At 35.2% G+C, this 18,767-nt stretch overlaps 1 protein-coding gene and 1 long non-coding RNA gene across 3 annotated transcripts in view; one reads left to right on the forward strand and one right to left on the reverse strand.

Moving 5' to 3' along the window:
• The window catches only part of LOC108735133 (hemicentin-1-like), a 283,534-nt gene extending 273,671 nt beyond the window's left edge, over positions 1-9,863 (reverse strand). Inside the window, exon 1 of the mRNA XM_018466969.2 lies at positions 9,351-9,863. Coding sequence (XP_018322471.1) covers positions 9,351-9,450 — 100 coding nt within the window. The 5' untranslated portion in view covers positions 9,451-9,863. The remainder of the gene's footprint in view (positions 1-9,350) is intronic.
• The window catches only part of LOC108735134, a 478,298-nt gene that overhangs the window by 316,415 nt on the left and 143,116 nt on the right, over positions 1-18,767 (forward strand). The window lies entirely within an intron of this gene.

The raw sequence follows: 18,767 nt of genomic DNA on the forward strand, positions 1-18,767 counted from the left end.
TATATATATAAAAGAAATTATGAGTGTTGTCAGCACAGGGCAAAGTGGTATTACGTAAATGAAAGTTAGTATCAGCAATTTCTTATGCTGAAGTGTACGATGTGTTGCATACCTATTTACAAACAATTTTTAACACAAAGAAATTGATTAAACAAATTGTTCACAAAAATGAATTTCGACCACTCGAAGCAATGGTGCTAACAGTTTCGAGCTCACAATGACTGATAAGGGGGACGAACTAAAACTTAAAAATTAAATAAAAGTAGTGCTTACCAAAGCAAGGCCAAGACCAAGACTATCCCAGTCTTGTCAATGGCTTTGTTTTGCTTATTTAGTCTTCGTCTTGGTCCTGCTCAAATATTTCTAGTCCTGGTCGTGTTCTTAGTCTTATTAATGGACTCTCGGTCGTGATCATGATTTTGCTGATGGAGACTCGATCTTGGTCTTGGTCTTGTTGATATAGTCTCATTCTCGGTCTTGGTCTTGCGTGTTAAACTTGGTCTTACTCATTTAATCTGATTCTTACATTTTTTTATATTATTTTTATGACCTTTAAAGGAAATAACGTCGATAGTTGTGAGAGTTATAAAAAAAACTCGAACACACCCTTCCTTCAATGCATACCGGAAGTAATAATTTTTCGTTTATTCTTGCGTATTTGCTCTTGGTCTTTCTTTTAGGCTTGTCCTTAAGACTCGATAAAAGTAACAGTGATACGTAGATAATTAAAATGAGCTTATAATTACTTGAATTTCGTTATACTTTACACTGCGTTCTCCTTTCGTGATCGGGACCATACCTATTTAAAACATTATACGAATAAACCCCTTAACGATTATAAAACGGACACGTCACTACTGACGCCACAACGTCACAATAATGTGTCATGTCACGAAAAGATAAGACAAATAATGTCATAACCGCCGTAACGCAGTCCAGATGATTTATGTCGTTGAAGAGACAAGATGCTATAAACGTCTGCATCCGTAAAACGATGCAACGGCATTTGCATTGGATTTGTGCCCTATATCTTAATCGTATTCATAAACATGGAAATCGAGATGTAACAAACGACCCGAAGAACCATCCATCACCCTACTCTTACGTATACATATTTATTACAGATGCATAGAAACACAAACACAAATATCTTTTCGCCTTCAAGCATTCTCTGTTAATCATCCCTGCTGACAATCGTTCCAATGAATAGTAAAACGGTCGGATTCGATCAAACCAATCAGATTCCAAATACCATCGTCATCCGCGGTAAAAATAGCATACCATTCGAGCTCTTTCAACGTTGGATCTATTTTTTTGATGTGAAACTTCTTTACGCACGGTAGGGTAAGTTCGTTTCATGCGAGTTACCATGTAACGAAATCATGCAACGCATTTCCCCCGCTGTCTGTCCCTATGTATGCTTACATCTTTAAAACTACGCAACTGGTTTTAATGCGTTTTTTTTTAATAGGTAGAGTAATTCAAGAGGAAGGTTTATATGTATAATACATGCATAATATAGTAGAGAAACACTGATAATTTTAGAGGTTTGTAATGTGATGTCGTATTTAAACACATTTTTTTGCGCTTACATTGCAAACGCTGGCTGAACCCTACGGGATAAATCAAAATAATATCTACAGTATTGTACACCTTAAAAAGGTCTACAAAAATGTCCGCGATCGTATATGTCTACCTCTTAGGGATAACCCACAATAACCATTTTTTATCCTTTACTTTTTAGAAGAAATAATGGCTTATTTACGAAGCGATTTTAAGCAATACAGCATTAATCCTTATCCAATTTAGTACTTTTAAATACATTATGCATTTAATATAAACCAATATGGACCTTTACAGCATGTAATTTAAATGAATATTTTCGAAGATATTACAGACTTAAAATGCAGGGACATAGCGGTTGTGTCGGGACCGGGTGGTTTGTATTGTCTCTTGACAAAAAAGCTGTGATATTGTTGTATATAAAGACATTGTATAGTATATTTACTATCAGCATTGCACCTCTGCGAAGCATAGTGTACAAATAATACCATTAAACCAATTCCTTAACCCCTATCCCGGTATGTTTGTGTGTTTGAAGAAGTTTCACTTCAGTAGCGTGTTGTATAATTACACGTTGTATCTTTTTTTTATACAAATATATTTATTGTGATAACATGGGTATTCTCTTAATTTTAATTATTTAATGAAACGAATAAAAGCACCGATATTTATTATCTCAACATTTTATTTACAAATATAATAGAAAATGTAATAACAAAAGGGTTATAGACTGACTGGGGAATGTTCAAATTCAAAGGTAGGCGCACAGCAATATTGCAGTTGGGATATCAAAATTTTGATTCACAATCATCTTGCTGACAAAAATACAATAAACAGTAGGTAGGTACGAATTGGGTGTATCGCAGGACGAACAAAAACAATTTTTTAATTGAAAAACTAGAAATTTAATTAAACACAAGCAAATAATGAAATCGATAGATACATCATAGTCTGTTACATACTATAAATTCAGGTTTCTGTATTTACGAATACCGTTAAATGGACAGACGAACTCTAGGGATTTAATTAAAAATCTGATTCATTTTAAGTACTTTAGGTAATAAAAAGCAAGCAAATAATTTTATTAATTTGTGCTTTGTACCTCTCCGTAGTGCATTTCTGTCATGAATATTTATACGGTAGAACACCCGATACTATAAACCAGAAAAACAACAGTCTTTCATATTTTCGATTTATCATGCAGAAATAGAAGACTAATACTGTCTTTATACTAGTATGACCAAGACCAAAACTAAAAGCAAGACCAAGTTAATCTATTTGAAGAAATTTTAATATACACTTTTCTTCAAACAAAACATCTTTAGCATTTGAAATTTTCGGTTTGCTTTATTGGATATTAACATTAGGTAAATATAAAAAAAAGAGACTTAACTACTGTTTGGATCAAGGAATCTACAAGAGTATCCTAGGGGTATTCTAAAAGCTTGGAAACAGGACTTCGTTACTGCATAGGTCTATAATATAATAGACTCTATCATGGTCTCAGCTGTGGTATTATTTTTGCTTAGAACTAGTAAAATTAGATTTTAAATTTGAAATAAATTGCACTCCAGAGTATTTAAGAGTGGATAGATAGAGGAGGAAGCAAGTTCTACGCATTAATTTTTTTAATTCAATTTCTTTTATTTTGTCTGTCTCTCGTGCTCTTATATGAAAATGCAATTAAGTTCAGCGACTTTAATGATATTTTTGCATTAAAAACGAAGACGACGGCGACGTTACGGTGTCAACGGGGCGTACGTTTCGAGCATCCCGGATTAAGTGTGACAACCCTCGTTATTTAAGAACTTGTTTACAAATTAATGAATCTTGTTATTCGGACGGTTCTTCTTCTTTTTCCGCCACTTCTTTTAAAATATAATCGTCGAACGTTTCCGTTGAAGAACCCAAGGCAGATTATCTTTCAGTCAGGTGGAGATTCTTGGAATAACCCCTAAAATTTAAATTAGAATTCTCGTGATGGATGATTGTTCTACGAACAACCATTACATGCCGCCACTAAAAGGTCTTCTGATTTAATAGGGGCCATAATTCAGTCAAGGAAGAACCATCACGAAATAAAACCCCCCCAAAGGTTTGTATACGTGCACCGTACATACCTTCGATAATAGGTCAATCAAAATTCCCCTTTAAAATTCTTTTCATATTAATAGCCTTCAGATCTTCCCGATGACTTATCATGGGTACTACCGGATCATTAATAAAAATTTGAGATTTTTTAAATAGATACATATCCGAAAATACCACAAATGGCGTGGTGAGCTCCATCAGATGGCGCTCACCACGCTATTTGTGGTATTTTCTAAAACGCGCTGTTAAGACAGCAGGTAAAGGTTGGTCTGTGTTCTGTCGGAGCTGCCTGTGACGCGCACTTCGTTCCTGTTGTCTTTTCCTGCCGTAACCTTGTGATTCTAACTTAACCGAACATTAACTATACCTGTCATGCTTACATACCTTCAATAAAAATCTCAAAAAAATTGACATGAAAATCTAGTGTCTTGTTAGTTCTAATTGAGTATTCTAATTAAAATTTTAAAATAAACCAATAGGTTTGAACAATATATATATAGTAAGATTTATCGCCATTGCAAATAAAATTATCATTTTTGTCCCATTCCTGTGCCAATAACTTTCATGTAAGGAAAGTAACACTATTTTGTTACTAATTGAGTGGTAATTTAGTGCCAGAGTTAGAATTTATAGTGCTTGGATGCTTAGAACATGTCGAATCAAATAGGCAATGCCTTTTATTCGACTTCCCGGCATTGATCGCAATGTAAATATTGATATTTGTATTTTTTATCTCTTCTTTGTGCAGTCGTAGAATCAGCACTAACTGAGCAATAATTAGGCTAATCCATGATTATCTTCACCCCAGTTCTTATAATCTGTATGATTTTGATATATAGATTTGTTTAAAGTTAGCATTGCATGAGTTTCTAACGATCCCAAAAGAGCGCCAAATTTCTAACTTTGGCACTAAATTAGCAGTAAAATATCAAATATTCACTTTTGCTTACTTTACAATGCTAGCTTTACAAACGTCTCAGATGAATTATTTTGCGATTACCTTAAATGAATGTTGTAGTTGAGAAATTTGTTAAATTCAGTTATTAAACGTTTCTCATTAAGCTAAATTTTTAAAATATTCACGGTCGCTTTTTATCCCTAGTGTTAATCTGTGGTCACAGGTCGAATCGCTTCATTTATTATAGTGTGTGTGTGTTGTAACGTATCATATCGTATATTGCACGTTCCTGCGTGGCATATCGAACGGGTTCCACATTGAAAGCGTGCTGTAATTAATTTGACTCATTAATCGGAAATTTCTTGTCGTATTCGAACGACAACAGCAACGCGCCTACCGGTAACTATTTTCGGGAGTATAATATTGCAAATTTCGTATGCAATTTTCCAGTTCATTAGTAAGAGATTACTTCATATTATCTACGTGCCCCGTGCGAATGTTTCGGATTCCGTTCCATTATTTGGTGCCTGTTCACAATTAGGCTTGTTTGTCCTGTTCGAAAATTGGACGAGAATGTAACAACGAAATTCGGTCAATTCTGTTTCCGGTCTGTTTATAATTCATAATACGCTCGCGAATTTCTATTCGACCACATTCATGATAGCTGCCCCTGTTGCCACCTGGTGACCGAACACTTCTACTAATGCTTTTGCAAATTAATAATGCCGTTTCAACTTCGTCGCTAGTACTAATAATTAAGGACATTCCTCTGCCCGTATGCATCTGCCGCTTATAATACTTTAAAGCTAATATTAGCTTCATCATTCCGTCATAAACTGTCACTAATAAAAGTTACGGTGGAATTCGTTTATTATGATTCCGCCTATATTGACCAACCGCTTAATATAAAGTAATTGCAGTGTTAAGTTTGGTTGTTATATTAAATTCTCTATAGGAATGTTTGGATATAATGACATATCGTTTATTATGACTGATTCTTAAAAAATCATATCCGGCTATAGTGACCCAAATGATTAATAATAACATTTTCGCTCATTTTTCTGACCCTGATTATGTATACTGTTGATATTACAATTCATCGTTATTTTTCTTTTTCTGTTAATAAATATATACTATTTGTAGTTTTTCTCTCTATTAAACTAAATTATTAATTAAAAACTAACCAAAATAGCCCGCTTAGTACGGCGTGTTTGTTATTCCCCTTCGATGTCATTATAAGCGGATTCTACTGTAATTAATAAGGATAAAAATAAAATAGAGAATAATTATCGCATTGATGATATGATACGATTTCTTTGTTCTTGGAATTTTCGCAAAAATTGCTTTTTAATGACTAATGAATAATCACCCTGATTAATTCTTAAAGTTAAACGCTAAAATATTCTGAAATTAATTTTTGCTTTTACCTTTAAGATATAAAGAGATTCCCAATATTTAAATTCATAACCTAATGTAAATTATAATAGGCACACCTGGCTTTGTAATTAAATTTTCTTTCTCAAAAGGCGATAAATTGCTCATAATAATCAAAGGGTGTAAAGTTTTAAAAATTTCAATTTTCAAAGTATTTGTTAGATAATTGCAAAATGTGAATGTACAGGACTAATATTAAGTAAATGTTTTGAAAGTAATTACTTAGTCCTCAAAATTGTTTAACACAATTATATATTAAAGTAATATTTCTTAGAACTTAGGGACCAAAATTAGCGAGATCCAAGAATCTTACTTAGTAAATTCCTCGAAATTTCAAACCAAATTTACTACTTACTACGATAATTTTGATAAAGTATTTATTATTCGTTTAATTTTTAAATCAACGTTTTCAAATATTAGTTCCTCGCTTTTTTTCGTAAATTTGTGGCGTTAATACCACAAGACCTAAAACCCGAATGAGTTCCTGTTTTATGTAATATTCATTTCATTTTTACACCATAATTAGTGCTCGCAGTTTTAAACATGGAGCATACGTATGACAAATTCTATACAAGATGGTCTTCCTGTCTTAAATATGTAAGTAAACGTAAATTAAAGATAAACAAGTTGACAATTTGCCTCTGTAATCTGCAGTAACAGTTGCAAATTGTAGGTATGTTGTCAGATTTTACGTAAAATCTGTCAGAAGCGCAACAATAATTATAAATTGATATCCAAAGAACATATTCTACTTTACTAGGAACTTAAATACTACACTGTTATTCTACCGGTATAATGTAATCATCTAATTAGTGGGCTAACTCTTATTCTATTGTAATCATATCTCTTAGTTCCATATTGTATTTCTCAAACAATTCTTAAGGTCGCAAGAAATAGTCCCACGGGTTCAGTGGCGATCTCCACCATTCAGGTCCTTTTTTCGAAATCTTGTCTACTTGCCTTTAATTACTATTCAATTAAGCGTTTTAAGCGAGGGGATGCCCATTCGGAGACCCGGGCCAGGGTACTTCTTCACTGCATACAGGAAGGCCGACTGGCTTTTGAAACTATGTACTGTTTATTGTTTAATTCATTATGAATCTATTTCAAGCAGTTAAAGCTTCCAGATTTGATAATAAACAATGCAAATTGTTCTTCAGTTTATTTTTTTCTGCAAATATTTTTTAACTATTCGTTTTCGTTCACTTCTCTTTTAACGGTTTTTGAAGATTTAGGATTTAACACAATTTTACACTCTCTGCTTTTGATTTGATTTAAAAAGATCCCCAATAAATAATTAAATTTAGAAATCTTTCAATCTTAAGTGTTAGACGTTATTAATATTTGTGAGATTTCTTGTAAATAGATACGTAATTAATCAGTATCATAATATGAGAGGCGATGATAAAGAAAAGGCAGCCAATAATGTAAGCCAAGGGAATAAGGGTTAAAGTTTATCGATTGTTTTTCAAGTGTTTTTTAATTGCTCTTAAAAAATTAAGTTTACAAAAAGGCTAATAAATTAATTTCATTACTAAATAAAACAGTTTTGTATGAAAAAAAACCGGAATGCAAAGGAAAGAAAAATAGGAAGACCAAATGTAAAGGTAGGAGACGAAAGATTAGAAAAAGTGGCTGAGTTTAGGTATTTAGGAAGTCAGATACGTCAGGTGTTGTATGTAGCAACTAATTTTATATATGTATTTAGATATTTAGGAATATAATTAGTTTAATTTAATATTAAAAGAGAATTTGTATTATTTAGAATAGATTAGAGATAGCTCTAAATAAAATGGAAGCGGTATTGGCAAAACAGTATTGTATGAAAATAAATAAATGTAAAACAAAAATACTGGTGTGTAACAGAAGAAAAACTAGGGAAAGAGCGAATTTAAATATAAAGATAGGAGACGGAAGATTAGAAGAAGTGGCTGATTCTAGGTATTTAGGAAGTCAGACAAGTCAGGACGGAAGGAGTAGTAGGGTCACTTCTATGCTCATGAACGATTAATTTAGAAATTCGAAAAGATTGTTAAAGGTGTATGTTTGGAGCACGGCGCTGTACGAATGCGAAACATGGATGGGGGCGCGGTAGAAAAAAAGGGTTAGAAGGGTTTGAAATGTGGTGTTATCGGCGAATGAAAGATAGTAGATAGGGCAGGTTAGAAATGAAGAGATATTAGAAAGAATAGATGAACAGAGGACTCTATGGAAGTCAATAAGAAATAGGCGAGATAGGTTGGTAGGACACCTTCTCAACCAAGAAGGTCCAGTCAGAAACATATTAAAGGCAGAAACAGGAGTTAAGAGGAGTAAAATTAGACCTAGATTAGATTACTGTTTACAGATAATCAAGGATGTGGGATGTACTGGTTTTAGGGAAATGCTCAGGATAGGAAGGAGTGGAAGTGTGTGTCCAACCAGTCTTAGGACTGTCAACCTTATAATGACGATGAATAAATAATTATTATGAAGGTCTTAACAAAACAAAAATTTATTTAGAAGGAATTCTAATACGAATAGAAAACAATAAACCAGAATCTCAATCACGATTGCTTCAATATGTTATATCGTTTTTCGTTTGATTTATAAGAACGAACCAGAAAATTCTCTTTACTTTACCTTTTAAAAATTCAGATGGCCGTCAAAGCAAATTGATAGTCTTAATAGATTATCCGACTGCACCATTTACTTCGTTTCCCGTAAAATCGAATGAATCCATTTCACGCCGGGGAGTTAAGGGCGGTAGATACTATGCAATTAAACTGAATAAACTGTGTACACTAGACATTAATGGCCAGCTTACATACACATTCGTATTCGTTGGCTAATTGATGGTAAGGTTGCGTATGTATTTATATAAACATTGATGTACATACATATATTACCGCATCTATAAATAAATACCAGAAGTTTTCTCATGTTCTACATTTTTTTAATTGGTTTAGTTAAAAACAGGAAAACATGCATCGTTTTCAATGATGGGTCGCATCAGTTCTTTTTTATATCGCATAGAAAGGTTAATAGATATTACATATACCTAAGTGATAAAAAGTAAATAAATTTGAAATTTGCAACAGCCGTAAATAAAGTTGATGCAGTAGCGTAAATCACCGATTAGTCGGTTGGCAATTTACTGCGATACAAAACGTCAGTGTCCGCAGCGGGGTCTTAATTGAAGGGCCACTTTATTAATTTAAATGGGTCCGCGCCTCATTATAAAATTAGCTCACTCGTAAAACGCCACCATTTCATTAATTATTATTATTTGTATATCTACATTTGCATATGTAACAAAATAGTTTTTACACTATATTCAGAATGCTTATTTAATATATAAATAAGAATCCTTTCGGAAACATACCAGGCTCTCCGTCAATAATTCCGAGAACTGTCCCACTAAAGAACAATGTCAAGCACGTCCCTAACACAACTAACTCCATTTTTCGTTTTCCGACAAACATATTTTATCTTTTAAAAAAGTTTCATCACTTATCGCGTACTTCACATACTACACACTCACACCTCGCCGAGGGCAATATCTTGATCCAGAAAAAAATTGTCCTACACGTTTGATATCGTCATCGTATTGCTTAGATGTCACATTAAACGGTTCATCTTAGAAACTTCACCACTTACTATATACACATAAAAAACATAAGTATTTCTTTTAAGATACATTAATTCATACCTAGTAATAGTTTATTTGTAGTTTAAGCTGTTGCATCAATATAATATGTGTAAGTACGAGCGAGTCGTGTAATAACGCGATGGAAAACAAACAGCGCCGTTACGCGTCGATTTTCCGCGATCGGCCGGTAGGTAGTCCGTCAGATCCGTTCGACAGCCGGGACTAGGAACGAAAGCTCCCGGCACCAGCAAGCGAAAAGCTTGCTGCTACACCAGTTGGTCGGAAGCTGCCCGCCCGCTACCGACGTCGCTCGATTCCGCGCGGACACTACCGACGAGACTTGGTACCCAAACAGAAAACAATGTAACGCATAAAACGTCAACTTGCGTCGCGTAAGTTCCGGCCGGATGAATCAAGCGTACGGGATAATCGGCGACCGGAAGAGTTCAGGTACGACCTAAACGAACTGACCTTACTTATGAGATATAAGTACCCCGAAAAATGTATATGTTCCTTGATGGACCAAGATTCGTATGTTCAAATGGCTTCTTTTCTCATCGATTTAGAATTCTGGAAACTCAATTGCCATCCGCATTATTTAAAAACAAAGCTTCAGCTTTTGTCACAACAGTGAATACATGAAAACTCAATACCATTGAATATTTCCAAATAGTAAATGGATACAGAAGGTGTTGGTTTGTTTAAATATTGTGTTGTAGTCCTCATCATCATCACCATCATCGTCCGCAGCCTAGTTGAAGGTGCATACCACTCCTTGTACTCCTGAGCCATTCTTCCCATTTCCTTAAAGTCAAAACATCCTATATCATATCTCCCTCCACCCCTCTTACTGCAGTTCCTGCTCCTACTGTGTCTCTGACTAACCCTTAATTTTTCAAAAGGTGTCCTACCATTCTAGTATTTCCTTTTCTTATTGACCTCCATAGCGCCCATTGTTTTCCTACCCTTTCTAATATCTCCTCATTTCTAACCGTTCCCATCCAAGGTATTGCTATCATCAGCCATATCTCAAAAAGATTAGTATGCTTAGATTTGCAGATGATATAGCAGTATTAGCATCTAGCAAGGAGGACTTAGAGAGAGCTTTAAATAAAATGGAAGCGGTACTGACAGATCAGTACTGGACGAAAATAAATAAAAGTAAAACAAAAATAGTGGTATGCAAGGGAAGAAAAAGTAGAGAAGATAGGAGTCGAAAAATTAGAAGAAGTAGCTGATTTTAGATACCTAGGAAGTCAGATAAGTCAGGATGGATGGAGTAGTAGGGATATAAAGCAGAGGATAGCGCAGGGTCGTGTCGCCTTTAATAAAAAGAAGTCACTTCTATGCTCGCGAACGGTTAATTTAGAAATTCGAAAAAGGTTGTTAAAGGTGTATAGTTGGAGCACGGCGTACGGGTGCGAAACATGGACAGTAGGCGCGGCGGAAAAGAAAAGGTTAGAAGCGTTCGAAATGTGGTGTTATAGGCACATGATGAGGATAACGTGGGTAGAAAAGGTTAGAAACGAAGAAGTATTGGAAGGAATAGGAGAACAGAGGACTCTATGGAAGTCAATAAAAAATAGGCGAGATAGGTTGGTAGGACACCTTCTCAGGCATGAAGGTCTAGTCAGAGACATATTAGAGGCAGAAACAGGAGTTAAGAGGGGTAGAGGTAGACCTAGATTAGATTAGTGTTCGCAAATAGTTAAGGATGTGGGCTATTCTAGTTTTAGGGAAATGCGAAGTTTAGGTCAGGATAGGAAAGAGTGGAGGTACGTATCCAACCAGTCTTAGGACTGACGACCTTATGATGATGATGATGATATTTCAAACGTTTGTAGCTTTATCATCGTTCTGTCAGAACACACCGCTTTAATAATACGCTGTAGGTCATGGTCAAGATCTAGACTATTTTATGTAAACGTGTGAGATTACACGGGTGCAGGATCCACGCCGCGCAAATACATCTTCGTATTCTCACGGTAGCCTTTGTATTTTACAATAAAATATTCTGTTTACAAACAACATGACCTTATTACACGTTGATGTTTTACAATGGTTTCATTTTTTATTCACCCTCTTCTTCTTTTCTTACTTCCTCTTCTTCATTCTTTAGCTTTTGTTTTCCGTTTGTCCGACGAAATTTCAATTCAATTCAGTTATTCCACCACCGCTTCTTTAACTTCTTTTTCTGAAATAAATAACTGCCAGTTAATACATATATTATAGGGCGCAACATTTTCAAAATGTCCCCAACAGAGCGAACCAGACACAGGCCGTCCGTAGGGCACTGTGCCGTGTAACTCCACCTTTAACTGCACAGATTTCCTCACATATGAGCGGCATGGCCTAGAGGTCTAGATCATTGCTTAGTATTCGGGAGGACGCCGGTTCGATTCCGGGTCCCTCTGCCTTGGTCCAAGTTTTTCTGTGGTTTCCTTGGATCACATAGGTAAATGCTGAGGCAGTAATATTCCACAGATAATCTTTCACTCTCTTCTGTCTTCATTTCGTCCGTCTCATCTTTCTCACCCGAACCACCACCCACCCATTCCCACGATTCCTGAAAGCAGGCTGAAGAGGGCCTTCCGCCCTACCTTCCGGCATAGTCCGGAGGGACTGCCCGCCCACCAGCAATACTAGCTGGTGGGAATGAAACACCCAAAATTTTTTTTTTTTTAGGGCACTATGCCGTGTAACTCCACCTTTAACTGGACAGAGTTCCTTGCTACAGGATTATATGGTCACATATGATGCGACTACTCTACGGAATAAAATTACGATACATAAATATGTATAAAAAGGGAGAATTTTATATCAAACCTAACGATAACTTCTATTCCCGTTTTTCCTGTTAACATATGTATGTCTCCTGTATTTAATTAGTGACATGTTTGCACCTAATGATAGTGTCCGAAAGCGTCATAAAAAGGAAACGCATAGACAGGTACAAATTTATGTAGTTTGAAAGCTTCGTATGTATGTATAATAATATATATAAAGCCCATACATATGCATGCATACGTGTGTGTTTTAGCAACCAGAAAATTGGATTTTAATTATGCATCAGATCGACTAATTAACCACATCCGCTATTCTATGAAACTGATAGTTATTGATTTAGTAAAAGGGGGTAGAGTGTTTCCATTATAGTATGACGACTACATAAACATATGCGGAGACAGCAGGTTATAAAACGAGCACTTTTTTCTACACTACTGAAGCTTTTGAGACTGATTAACGTTCTTGTCCGTCATTCGGTACAGTACTCCACAGAAATTCATAAAGAAAAATCAGAAAAAAATGGAGGCAATTACCCGGTACCCGGTGGATCGGCAGTCTTTTTACCACACAATGTAGTGTAAAACCGGAGGGTAGGAGGGAAGACCCTCTTTTAGGAATTGGTGAGCGCTGGTTGAGAAGAGAAAGATGACACGAACGAAATAAAGGCAGAAAAAAGTGAATGACTATGTTTTGGATATTACCAATTTCTTCCACAATTCCAAACTACAGATCGATGTTTAATCTATTTTGTTTAAATTAAAAAGAATAGACGGACAAAGGTCGCTATGGAAGTCGATAAGAAATAAGCGAAATAGGTTGGTACGACAGGCGTGAAGGGCTAGTTAGAGACATATCAGAAGTAGAAACAGAACTTAACAGGAGTAGAGATAGACCTAGATTAGGTTCATCATCAATAAGGTCATCAGCCCTAAGACTTTTTGGACACGCACCTCCGCTCTTTCCTATCCTGAGCTAATCTTCGCATTTCCCTAAAACTAGAACAACCCACATCCTTAACTATTTGCAAACAATAATGTAATCTAGATCTACTTCTACCCTTTCTAACTCCCGTTCCTACCTCTAATATGTCTCTGACTAGACCTTCATGGCTGAGAAGGTGTCCTACCAACCTATCCCGCCTATCTCTGATTGAGTTCTGCAGAGTCCTCAGTTCTCCTATTCTTTCTAATATGTCTTCATTTCTAACCTTCATTATCCACTGTATCCTCATCATTCGCCTGTAACACCACATTGCGAACGCTTCTAACCTTTTCTTTTCCGTCGCACCCACCGTTCATGTTTCGCATCCGTACAGCGTCGTGCTCCAAACATACACTTTTAACAATCTTTTTCGAATTTATAAATTAACTTTCGCTAGCATAGAAATGACATCTTTTTATTGAAGGCGACTCGACCCTACGCTATCGTTTACTTTATATCCCTACTACTCCTTCCGTCCTGACTTATCTGACTCCCTAGATACCTAAAATAGATTAGGTTACTGTTCACAAATATTAAAAGATATCGGATGTTCTATTTTTAGAGAAATGCGAAGATTAGCTCAGAATTGGAAAAAGTGTAGGTGCGTGTCCAATGGCCTTATGATGATGATTATGATTTATAAAAATTATTAACATCTAGGCAAATATTCTACGTAAATGTGTTGATTGACCTATGATCAATTCTCAGCCACCGAATGTCACTGATCTAAACCGCCACAGGCTATAATACATGTATGAAAGTGAATTGCTAGTAAAATTTTTCATGTAATACTATACCTAAAAAGGCACCTGCCTGAAATGTTGCGTCCACTTGGCATTCAGAGAAAGTATGAATGGGATTATTATATCGTATATATCCACATACATGTCATTCTAGATAGAATTATGACGGTCAGAAAATCGCAAATCAACAACTTTTTCCTTGTTATATCTTCGTACGGTACCTACATGATGTTTTCGACCGAGCTTACGGGATGGTAGTTTTTGTAGAAGTTATTACATTAATATTTAAATTTACTTGGCGCTTTTCAGCACTTGTAACTGCGTACTTATGAAATATTCATAACAAAAATCTTGAATTTTAAATATACGTAGGTATTAGATTAAAATTAATCTATTTTACATTAATTTGGTCGTTGTTTCACAAAAATTAAAGCATCCTTGAAACAACAGCTACCTATATCTACAATTAAGCATTTATGCATAAACATTTGCTGATTACCCACGCGAAACCGCCATATTTTTTCAAAAATGTTTTACGAGCTTCTTCTTATTCTTTCTTGCTGCAAGAACAACAGAAGAAATTTGTGAACAAGAGCAAGATAAGACAAGCAAGAGCAAGAGTTCTTGTCAATAAGTTAGGAAGAAGCAAGAATTCTAACTTTTTAGATTCAAGTTACAATGTTTCAAAACAAAAACCTAAATGATTTAACGTTTAATGTAAAGTTTAAGAGAGGCTCAAAAAATTAACCTGTGTGAGGCGTGCAAAAATTAAGGAATCAGGAAGACAAGAATCAAGGGAGTCAGCAAAAAATTGGTAAAACAAGAAGTAAAACGACTTATTGTCTTGCTAAGCAAGACAAGATAAGAACTTGGCAAGCAAAACAAGATACATCACTAGTTTTCAATGTTCGTCATAATTTTGCTTTGTGCGTATACAAACTGTCTCATGGGGGGGGGGGGGACACCAATCCAACAATGACCTCCAAAGGTAATCATAGAATCCTATAATTTGACCTTGACCTACTGTCACAGTGCTTATCTACAATTGGTTCGAAATGGGCTATAAAAATTACAAATTACAATTATGTACAATTTTAAGTTATTGAACACATTTCCTACTCCACCATTTACTTGAAATAGTAATGGTTAGATTTTGTCCTCAGATATATTGTAACAATATATTATACTGTATTGTATTTATCCCGTAAAAGCGCTATTGTAATAAATTGCTAGCATTTTAATACATTGTGGCAAGGAAAGACAATACTAACGCTCGGCATCACGTGCTGTTGTTATGGCCCTTTTAGCGCCCTTATCATGCAAACGGTATAACCCTTATCTGGCTGTACAATATGAGCATAATTAATTTACCGAATTAACCACGAAAACGGTTAAAGGTAGCGTAGGGTTTGAAACATTAAGAAATTTAGAATTTGCGTACAATGAAATAAATCATGCCCATCCACTTATCTCTTAAATTCCGGGAATACTAAAGAATGTTTTAAAGGGAGACATGCACACATTAAAATAAGTCACAAAAAATTATAAGATGAAAACACTAGCATCGGTTTTCCACGCGCGCTAGAAATCACAGCGAATCTACAAAAAAAAATCTTGAAGGTTGGGTCAAGGTCAACATAACACGCAAGAGTCGATCATTTTCTGGCCACTGAAAGCAAGAGACAAGCATATTCCGGTCAGTAAAGTGAAAAGTCGACTATTTTCCGGCTAATAGTAATGAGTGAGAACAAGAGACAAGTATATTCTGACCAGTGCAGTAAAGAGTCGATTTTTCTACGGTCAATAAAGATTATAGTCGATCATTTTCCAACCAGGAAGCACATTTCGATCTGTAAACTGTAGAGTCCTATCAAAAAGGGCAAAAGGCGATCATTTTTTAATCAATAAAGGCAAATGAAAACTTCGTTACACATTTCGGTTAATGATTGTAGGTGTGCGGTCCCATCCGTCCAAATTTGAGTTGTTCAATCAATCGATCAAGACACGAATTTAATTATATGAAGCATAGATGATATTATTGGGAATTACGTGTTGAAACTTCTGTATAATTAAAGAAAAACAGTAGGTTTCAAAAATTGTTTGATATTCCACGATAATTGTATTTCTTCCACATGAAGAAGTCATATGACGAAATAATTTATTGATCTTGACAATTCACCAATCTGGTGTATTTATAGGAATCATGAAGTTTATTTGTTGTGTACAACTCAAATTTATGCGTTTATCTAGCCCACTGTTAAACAAGGGTATGGTAAAAAAGGAACGAATGCATAGTTATTTTACATGGATCGGAGTATCTACGGACGTTGACTTAATGGGCAGGTGCACTTCTTACAAATCTCAAGGACTCAGTTTCAATCTTTCGTCCATAGGAGAGTATGCTGTTTTAACCTTGAATGAGACTATGATATATACAGGGTGAACTTAAAATCATCCAGTAAAATCAAATTAAGTTAGACAAACAGGGAAATAAATAATATTTAATATCAATATTTTATAGTAATTTTATTTCGTTTGTTCATAAAATCAAATGTGGATTAAGGTGAGATGTACAATACACTAGGTATATTCATACATTTTTATTAAAATTTTTAATTCAATCTTCTCGCGTTAATCAGAAGGGGTTAACTGGGATAAGTCATTTTGTTTTAATTATTCAGTTATAGAGTTGACAGTTAAATGTGAAATATATATTTAAAACTACTGCTCAAAACAAGACGAAAACACGAAGTGAAATAATTAATATTGATGACGCTATTAATTGTTAATGAGCTTTAACTAGAATAAAATGTGAAAAAATGAAATACATAAATAGTAAAAAGCACAACTTCTAGAAACATATTGATTAGCATGTCTGATAAATGTTTAGAAAGCAATTATCAAGGGTATTACTATAAGTATATACTAAAGTTCACTGTAAGTTATTATAACTTAAAGGAAATTTCTTTTTGGTTATTTAATGTTTGCTTGTTGAAGTTTCTTTTTACTATTTGCATTTTTAAAGCATGTTTTATCAACCTATTGCACCATCGAAGGCGTACCGTCTTTAGTGAAAAATACGTAATATTGTAAGATGAATCCCAATGAATTGAAGTAACGCCCATCCTTACGATCCTGCGCCAGGTTCAGGATTTTCCTTGGAGAAAATATAAGTGATTTTACATTTCCCCATTTCCTACATGTTGCCTCGACTTTCTTAACTCCTTATTGACTGGTAGTAATTTGGAGACAATAATATAATATTAAAATGCATAATGTATGTTAATTTTCATTTCGTTGGGTTAGTTAGCATTGAAATTGTAAAAATTTTTGATGAAATCGGTCTAGTAAATGAACTTAAGCTTCACATCCTCGATCCTGAGCATGCGATAAATTCAGGGGAAGTTATTCCCGTTCTTCCTGCTTTGAGATGGAACGGAAGACGAATAGTCCGAATTAAAGTTTTCCATTCTCGTTCTTCAAATGTATTTTAGTTAACCCCATTGACCACCTACCTAAGCTGTTCAAGTAAGCGTGCCCAGAGCCCCTAATTTATTGCTTCACTCAATACTGCTAATGAAGCAGAAGACGTATAAATCTCGCGGGTTGGCACTTGCTGACGCCCTGGCGTCTCTACTCACTTGTGCTTCCATCTCTTTTAATACGCGTATTAGTTGGAGCTATAATCCTACAGAAACAGTGGAAAAACTTTGCGCGAGAACAGTATAAAGGACTGAATCTTCGAATATTTTGTGTAATAAGTCGGATCGAGATGCGATTTTCTGCATTCGATTCCTGAAACCGTCTACAAACTTTGTGAACATAAAAGATTAATTCATCTTCAAGATGCATGCATCGGTGCATAAAAAATATAAGTGTATTACAAAGTTATTATAAAAGAACTTGGTCAGTAATGATAGAAGTCCAATTCTGTTACTCGGGGGTTATGAGGGTTGTTGAACACGATTATGCAGTCGATAATCTCCGAAGTACTGCGGCCCAGGACGACCGTCATACACGTCGTCTCCAAGAGTTATGTTTTAAATTCATTAAAAATCTGAAGATTCTGAAGCAAAATTTACATCTTACAACCTACAAATTTTAGTTCGTTCAAAAACTGAACGTTACCGATTACCCGTTCCGACTGAATTTTGTAAATGAAATGCTTCAACGCTTTCCAACGTTTCAAAGTATTCTGTTTAGTGACTAAACGAACTTTCACTTAAATGGTCACGTAAACAAACTGAACTGTCGCTACTGGGCCAAAGAAAATCTAAAATATAAACACAAACAACCACTACATAAAATAATTCGAAGTGGTCTATATTCTGTCGAAACTGCCAGACGCGGATCGCGATTTCGATCTTTTTGGATCTCATCAGCGTGTCACAGGCAGTATATGTATAAAAAATGTAGCATCGTGCTGCAGATGGCGTTTACTGCGCCATTTGTAGTATTTTCTAAAACTCACTGTTAAGACAGCACGTAAAAGTTGGTTTGTGCTCTGTCGGAGCTGCCTGCGACGCGCTAATGAGATCCAAAAAGATCGAAATCGCGATCCGCGTCTGGCAGTTTCGACAGAATACAGACCACTTCGAATTATTTTATTCGATTAAGCTAACGTGCCTATCACGTTGAG

Source organism: Agrilus planipennis, unplaced genomic scaffold, assembly GCF_000699045.2.
Source record: "Agrilus planipennis isolate EAB-ADULT unplaced genomic scaffold, Apla_2.0 scaffold34, whole genome shotgun sequence".
Lineage (NCBI taxonomy): Eukaryota > Metazoa > Arthropoda > Insecta > Coleoptera > Buprestidae > Agrilus > Agrilus planipennis.